This window comes from Dendrobium catenatum, unplaced genomic scaffold (assembly GCF_001605985.2).
Source record: "Dendrobium catenatum unplaced genomic scaffold, ASM160598v2 fragScaff_scaffold_129, whole genome shotgun sequence".
NCBI lineage: Eukaryota > Viridiplantae > Streptophyta > Magnoliopsida > Asparagales > Orchidaceae > Dendrobium > Dendrobium catenatum.
The window spans coordinates 190,439-199,533 of NW_021318591.1; the positions used below are offsets into that span (position 1 = coordinate 190,439).

General features: G+C 31.9%; 1 protein-coding gene across 1 annotated transcript; it reads left to right on the forward strand.

Moving 5' to 3' along the window:
* The first annotated feature begins 5,562 nt into the window (after nucleotides 1-5,562).
* Nucleotides 5,563-8,677, forward strand: LOC110107289 (VQ motif-containing protein 31). The gene is made up of 2 exons (XM_020837498.2): nucleotides 5,563-5,630; nucleotides 7,765-8,677. The coding sequence occupies exon 2, from the start codon at nucleotides 7,804-7,806 to the stop codon at nucleotides 8,374-8,376; it is 573 nt and encodes a 190-aa protein (XP_020693157.1). The 5' UTR covers nucleotides 5,563-5,630; nucleotides 7,765-7,803; the 3' UTR covers nucleotides 8,377-8,677.
* The last annotated feature ends 418 nt before the right edge of the window (nucleotides 8,678-9,095 follow it).

Consider the following 9,095-nt stretch of genomic DNA (forward strand, 5'->3'; position numbering starts at 1 on the left):
AATACAATATTTTGGATTGATAAATGAAAATATCATATTTTTTCTAATGAGACCCTTAATTGTATATGTGATTCAAAGCATGTACTTCTATAGATCTCTATCAAGCTTGTAGGGGTAAAAACGATATATGATGATCTCCTATAATTATAATATCTCTTTGAGATCTTATAATATTCAAACATCTTATGTCTAGATAGGTTAATATTCTATCTCAATTTTTCTGATTATTCTTGCATTCCTCCATTGAGGTTATACATCACACTAGGTTTTAACTATTTACATGACCACTATATACATTAATTATAGAATAAGAGATAATTAAGAATGTAATTAAATATTTAAAGAGCAAGAGTCTTCATTAGTACTTAATAGGCTCTTCGCATCATCAATCTAAAATAAGAGATTTAGTCAGAAATAAAATAATTGACAAGCAAATTCATTTTCATTATATTCATAGAAAAATCAAAGAATAATAGAAGTAGAAGAATGTTATCACCAAGTTGGATCAAAGAGTCTCCTCTACACTCGTTCTTCTTTCATTTGCCGAGTTGCTTTAGCAAACACATGCTAAATACTCTAATAGATTGTATCTTGTACTTCTCTATATATCCTCCCTTAGATTTTACTTTAAAAGGATACTAGAGAAGCACACTAAAAAATATAAAATTTTATATAAGCGACTAAACTCATTTACAAATAGAACATAACATCTCTTTATAAAAAAATATTAAAAAAAGCTTATGACGCTGTAGAGCTTGAAAGTACGACGTTGCGGCTTCCAAAAGTGAACTAGTGACTCGAAACTAAAATGTTTGCTCTGTCATGGTGCTTGATGATGTTGAATTATTATTAAGTGAATAGTCGCAACCTTTCACTGAAATTGATGTGTCCATTGGGAGTTTGCAACGCTGTGGCAGTATGAAAATTAGAGTGTTGCGGCTCTCGAGTGGATAAAATGGTGCTGAGGTGTTGAAATATGTGGTGTCATGACATTCATTTTCCCAAGACCTTGACGCTACCAAGCTAATTTTTTGATGCAACGGTGCTTGAAACACTTTGGAACTGGATGTGATGTCGTTGCAGCGCTCGCAATTAAAGAGATTATCACTGCAATATCCAAAAGTGGCGCTTCGGCGGTGTTGAGTGTAACACTGTGATGATGTTTCCTCTAACAGCACGACACTGAAAGTTCCTTTATAATTTTTCACTATTTTGAGTTTTTCTTATATAAAAATAACTAAAAAGACATACTTTGACTGAACTTCAAATATAATAAATAGTACATAATTTACACTTTTATCAACCACCCATATTATGTAACACTTACTTAATCAGCGTATAGTTTCAAGTATCCTGACTTGACCTGATAAAGGTAACTCATTAAATTTCTATGATTGAACCCCTTTTCATGTGTGCATATGAGTGTCTAAATCTGGTCTAAAGTTGTGGTCTCGGGGGTCTGTGTATATATTTGGTAAATTTGAATTGGTAATTTAAAAATTCTCTTGAATTTTTTAAATAGAAAACCTTTTTAAAATTTTTTCTTCAGCAATTTGATTTTAACTTGAAAGTATGTTTTTCAACCATAGCAATTAAAATTATAGAAAATAAATGCAAAAATTAAAAGGCACAAATATTTATAATGGTTCGGTCAAACACGACCTACATCCACTCCCTGAATACCCCCTCTTCGGGTATTGCACTATTACTAAAGTTTCTCTCCTTTTGCCCCCATAGTGAGGTGGAGAACCCTTTATAAAAATCTCTCTTCCACTAGTCCCCGATGTGGCAGAGAACCTTCATCCTTTCATACCGTACAAGCATCGGTAGAAAACTATCATCCTTTTACACCCTCCAAGTATCGGCAGAGTACCAAATCTTCTTCAAAGATTTTCTCACGAGCAACTATAAAGAAGAAAAGAAGAGTAATCACCAAAAATATAAAGAGATCATTACCTTTGAGTAACCTTGTGAACCCCTCACACTCCACTTACCAAAAATCTCTCTCTAACACTCTCCCACACTCTCTCTTTCACTTGCTCTTTAAATTTTTTGAAGAAGGATCTTTTTCATGTTAGTTTTTGAGGACCTTTTATATCAAAGACATAAAAAACAGTCAATAAAACTAAAATTTTTCATTTTGAGCGTACACAATTGTATAGTATAATCATATGTTCGTACGTACCAACAGTTCAAAAACTATTACGTATGAACCTTATGTAAATCAGTATGAAATAATTTCATACATTATGATCATCTAGAACGAACCCAGTTCGTACTATATGAATAGTTAAATTTTTTTTCATTTTTCATCGGGACGAAGGACCCCACAATTTCGTACCCTAGATGGCGTACATATGATGACGACATCGTACAATATGATTAGTTATGAAAATTTTCAACTTCATCAGGATCAAAGGGACCCGTCCAACTCATACACTGGATGACATACGTGCGATGTCGACATCGCACAATACGATCAGTTCAAAAAATTATAAGATTCATCGGGACTAAAAGGGACCCGTCCAATTCATATACTGGACGGCGTACATACGATGACAACATCGTTTGGTACGAACCGTTTAGAAAATTTTTAAGTTCGCCTGGATGAATGGGACCCATCCAATTCATACGTTGGACGACGTACGCACGATGACGACATCGTACGGCATGAACCGTTCTGAAAAGCTTCAAATTTGTCAGGACAAAAAGCCCCACCATCCAATTCGTACCCTAGATGGCATACGTATAATTGGTATATCGTACAGTACGATCAATACTTAGAAAATTTTTTTACTTTCTATTTTTTTGAATACTCGAAGGGGAAAATAACTAAACAAATAGCCCCGTACGAAATGACTTCGTACAATACGATCAGTTTAAAAATTTGCAAATCTTAAACTCTCCCCTGATATATGTGTGCACAGTTACTCAATTACAATCACACTCTTTCAGACTCAATAAAATGAAAAATATAAACTTTATTTACAATAAATCCTAAACTGATCTGATTTGAAGTTTTCATCAATCCGGAGTATGATTTTCCTGAAAGGTTAGTACACACAAACAATAAAAATAATGCACCCAAAATATGGTAGAAGAAATAATAGTCAAAGTAGTAATATTTGGAATAATAAAAAATATACATATTGCAAGAATATCAATAATAAAAAATTAAGTTGCAACTATCTCAATAATAGATACAATAGGTCTTGGTATGTATGTATTTTTATGGGAAATTTTCAATGTCTAAATTGAGAAATATTGGATTATTTATAAGTTAAAAAATAATTTTGGTCTAAAAAAATAAAGTTATATTATAATAAAAGTTTCAAAATAATGTTATGAACAATTTCTTATAATGTGATAATATTTTGAAATTATAAAATTCTACTTAGTAGATAGGTATGTTGCCTAAGCATTCTATATGGAAAGAAATTATATACATGCTTAATTACTTGAGTTATATGAATATGAGGAGATATGATGTGTGGTAAAAATTATACCCTGGAAGTTCTATTATGGTATTAAATACTCAAGGAATCATAAGGGCATATTTTTTGATATGTCAGCCCTAGAGTCATAAGCGTTTATTTTTTATGGGAGGTATAAGGGCTTAAGGGAATTTTTATTTTATTTTATGTTTTGATATATGAAGTGCACGCTTATTTACATTCAGAGCATAGTCTGCTCCACTTTAAATATTTGCAATTAATATCATGCTTAGTACAATATGCTTCATATGAACTATTATATTTGAGTTAGATGCTAAATAAATGAGTTATTTAGAAATTTAGATTGGTGGTTTGACTTGTTAAGCTATATTGATTCACACCTACTCTATTTTTTATTTCAAGTTAGGGGGAAGAAAAAGGGCTTGCTGAGTAGTCAAGCATTCAGAATATGATTGTCTGATTCTATATAAGCAATTTCTTGATTTTTTGTAATCTTATGGCTGCTGGTTTAATTTCTCTGTTTTTTCTATGTAGTTATGTATTGTATTGTAAATGTTGCATATATAATTTGATGAAATGAAATGAGATTTATGAATCATATTATTTTTTTCTATTAATTGACGTTAATTAGAAGGTTTGTGATATGTATGAATAAATATAATATATCTTATTAGTCCCCCAAAACTTAGATTTTGACCTCGCAGGTCCCAATTCAACACGGTATAACCTATTTATCTGTGGGTCATATCGGGTTGGGTTGTGATATATTGAATCCTTTGATAATATACCAAATATTCAACATTTAACTTACTTCTTGACATCATAATTCAATTATCTTGGGCTTATGGACTCATCTTGTTGTGATGCTCTTTTTTATTATAAAAAATGCAAGTCTTGACTATTTAATCCGTCAACTAATATTTAGAAGTTTTCAATTATACTTAAAGTGCATAAATTGAGCTCATTTGACATCATTTCAAATCATTGTTCATGTTGTTGAGTGTTCAATTTAATTATAAATTTGTTAAAATCAAAATTAACATGATTATGAATATGATCTAAAAATCATAATTTAAGTTTTTCTTTGAGATTTGTGCCTATCAAGGGAAGTTTCATATGATGTATAAAATGCCCATTTTTATTCAATTAAGGTTCATATAATGTTCGAACATAGATTAAACTTTCGTCACATATAGACTTAATCTTGATTAAATCTTATTTTAATTTTGTTTGAACGTTTTTATAATCTGTTTTTTTTGTGAAAGACTTAAAAAAGTAGTTTTGGTCGGGGCTTTTTCTGCCCGAACAAAACTTTGGACATATTTCTCAAATTTCATATTTTATTAGACATATAAAATCAAAATTCTCAAATAAAAAATATATCATACATAAAAATGAAATATATAAGAAAATAAAATCTAAATTAATACTAAAAAAAATTAAATTAAAAAATATAACAAAATTAATCTACTCTTAAAATTAATAATTCAAATATTTTCTTAAACAAAAAGGATATAGAAAAAAAAATTATTTTAAAAAATTGCCACCTGGCAATGCGGCCACCGCGCTGGTCATGCCAGTGTGACCTGGCCATGTATTAAATTTTTTAGTTTTTAAAATATTTTAAATAAATAAAAATAAAAATTCCCCCCGTGACCGGTTCTCCATGACCAGCTTTCCACAACTGAACGCTGACGTGCTCTCGTCCACTTTCCCGTAAATATATCAGTCAAATCCCCCCCAAAAAACCGCCTCTCTTAGCTATACCAATCCGTTCCCGTGTTCCGCCAATACATCTCAGCTTAACCAATCTACCAAGCGTGTAACCCGCAAATTTCTCAAACAAGCCACACTCCATATAATTACTCCTGTTAGACACCATTTAGCATAAAACGCCTCTCGAGCACATCCGACTGGAGAAGAGAACTATCTACGTAAACCGGCCGCTAAACTGTCTCGTGCACGGCTGCTGTTCTCCTCCATTCCTTTCCTTCACGCGTTTCACCGCATGCGTTCTGTTTCTCTCCCTTTCCTCTGTTATCTTCCAAATACTTTTATCCATTTTCTTCCTTCTTTTATATCTTAGTAGTTATTTGCTTGTTTCAATTTCTTATAAATACGACCACATTCAGAAGAGGCGGAGATATTTGTTTCGGCAGGCTTTTCCGGCGAGGGGTACGTATGAGCTCTCTTTGTATGTCTTCATAGTCTTAACTTATCTTTTTGAATTTTCGACCGTTGTTATCAATATTACTTTTGTTATATATGCGTAGTTTAGGCAGAGGAAACCCTAGATAGACTATATATAGAGGTTTACTGATTCTTTCACTTGCATTTAATTAGTAGAGGGAATTGAAGTTTGATGTAGTTATTGGATTTAATTGTTTGTATCGAAATGAAGAAGATGGTATATATTGATGAGATTTTGTTGCTTTCATATGGATGGATTTGATCCTTCTTTGGATGTAGGAGAGGGCCTTATCCTTATGGAGTTGTATTGAAACTGTTTCTGAGATTGATTTAGATTTGGTTTGGGATTTTTTTATACTAAAATCCTATTTTAAGAAACAATAAAAAAAGTTGTCTCAAACAAAGTCTTAGTAAGGTTGAAAGGAGAGAAGTAGATTGCTATCACAAGGAGAAAGCTTTAATAAATTTATGGGGGATTTATTTAAATAATACATAATTTTAATTTATTTATATATATAATATTTAAAATTTAATATTTATTTATATAAAAGTTATATATATTCTACTTAATGTATATCTTTACTGTTTGAGATAGTTTTATCATTGTTTTGTTTGAGATCATAATCATAATTCTGTTTGGTTGCTATTTGTTCATTGTTTCTCGTAATTGTTTAGAAATTTTTATGGTGGGAAGTTACTTTTTATGACTGAATTACTATTATGTGGTTGCTTTAAAAAGAGTCGTTATTCTAATTTAGAAAAAAAAACTTATTTATGATATACCAAGTAGCTTTCAAAATTTTTTTTTTTCTCTACAACAGCTTTAATAACTATCTTTATAAAATACTACAGCTATCCCGAACAAATTCATAGTTTTGATCAAAATGATCATTGAGCTTCAAAAAGAAATTAGTGATATAGTGCTTCTATTTTAATTCTAAATTTATTTATTTATTAATCTTCTATTGATTTGATTTATGAATATTATTAAACATGTTTGAGCACATAACCTGATCAAAATCAATTAGATTAATTTGGTCATGAGAAGATAATTGAAGAGCTTATTGTCCCCAAGTTATTGGTTTGAGAGAGTAGTTGTGACAAGGTATTCAACTAGCAAACTATTTGAGATCAATTGATGGATATTAAAATATATTTATTATTGTTTTATGAAGATGCAAGGGGAATATTCTTCATATGTGGAACAATTAATTAATTTGAAGAATTATATATTGCGTGTGCCCTACTAATAAGACTGTTTGGCATATTCATTTTTTCCTAAAATTTACCTAGATTCTATTTTTGGACATTAATATAAATATTTAGTGATATTGTGTAATATTAAAAATATTAATTTAGCTCTGGCTTGTTTTTTTAAAAATTGTCCTCACATAGAACAAAATTAGGTTAATCACTCATTAAAAATGATTAGAAGTATGCGCCATAACTAATTATAAATAATAAAAGTAGGGACTTATTTGAGATGGCTGCAATATTTTTTATAAAAGTGGCTGTAAATTTGTTGTGGGAAAAGTAATTTTTTGAAAGCTACTTATAAATATGTTGTTTTTAAGAAATTAAAAGAGTTTTCTTAAAGCTACAACACATTAACAACTTTAGTCATAAAAAAATTACTTTATAATAGAGAAAATTTTCAGAAAGTAGTGAGAAAGCAATTAGAAATCAATATACACATAAAATAGTGATAGCAGTCTGAAAAGTAAAGTATTGAGAAAGCTATGCCATACAGGTCTTAAGAGTTTGGGACTGCTGCAGCTTTTTGTAAATGTGATTGTCAAATTGTTATGGAAAAAATATTTTTTTAAAAGTTACTATAAAAATTAGATTTCTAATGTATAAATTTCTTAAAAGCAATGCATTATCCAAATAGAAAGCCACTTAAAATAAATTAGTAAATTAATAACTAGTAGATAATGTTTTATTTAAAAAATAAATTTAAATGTTATGCTTAGCCCTTTTATATCTGTTGACCCGTCCATTGTCTTTAATTAGAGGATCAACATATGTGCATAATTTAAGCTGGACCCTCAAGTTCGAAAATTTTTTTTTTTTAATTGTAAAAGTAACGGTTTAACAAATAATCGTCTTTTTAACGCAGGTTCTGCATCGCGTCACCTTCCTCTCCCACAAGATCTTAATGGAATCCTCGTCGGTGCCGCCCACCACCTCCGGCGAAGCCCCGTCAGCTTCCAACCCGCCGCCCACCACCTACGTTCAAGCCGACGCCAACACCTTCAAGGAACTCGTTCAGCGCCTCACCGGACCCCACGAAGACCCCCCAACTACTTCCACTCCCATCCCAAAGCTCGCCGGCGTCCGCCGCCCCGCCTTCAAACTCCATGAACGGCGGCAAGCCTCCCGGTCCAAGCTCGCAGTTTTGAAGCCCCTAGTCAGCCCCCGCCCTCCTGCTGCCGAGTTAATGTTCTCCTCGCCCGGCCGCCTCAGCCCCATCGTCTCCCCGTCCACACAATTGTCGGTGCTTTCTATCTCTGAGGGATGCAAGTCACCACCGCCTCCGCAACCTCCGCCACCTCCGCCACTTCCACCAGCAGCTGCGGCCCCCGAACTGAACGAGGATGAAGAGGAGAAGGCGATTAGGGAGAGGAGGTTCTATTTACATCCGTCGCCCCGGTCTCGAACGAGAAGCGCTGAGCCGGAGCTGCTGACGTTGTTCCCACTAAACTCGCCGAGTGCCAAGCGAGGAAGGTGATGATTTGCCGATGCTTTAACAACCCAAAAATCAATAATATCATTCAACATATAACATAAAATATTACCTTTGTGCTATTTCTTTGCAATTTTTTTGTATGTTATATGTTGAATTTACGTCTCAACGTATTGGGTGATTAAAGTTATAAAATTAATATTGTTTTGGCGATCGGATTGATAGATATGTAAGTTGTTGGGTTTTTATGTAATTGTTTGATTTGCATTGTTATTTTATTATGGTAGGGGGAGTACTTGCATTGTTTCATTCAAAAGGAAAAAAATAAATTGGATGATTGAATTTAGATGTCAGAGTGTATATATGCAAATATCATACAAAAAGTGAAGTTAGGTCGGTTTGAAGGCATTCATTGTAAAGATATTTTTGGCAGTCAAATTAATTGCATAAACTGTTGAGGGTTTATGTTAATTAAATTAAGGAGGTAATTTATTTTAATTAATTAGGACTTGCTTCTAATAGCTAAGAGCACTAACCGTTTTCCAACAAATAAGCTCATGAAAGCACCTCTTGATTTTATGTGATTTATGATTAGCACTAAACCTTTTCTAATAAGAATTTGAAATGAGTCTTCTTATTTATTAATTAGTCTTCTTATATAGATTTTTTTTATGTATTAAAACGTAAGTTTGATTTGTTCATCATTAAATTGTTAGAAATAAAGAATTTTTCATCTTAATGTAAGAGTAATTTAGATTTATGAA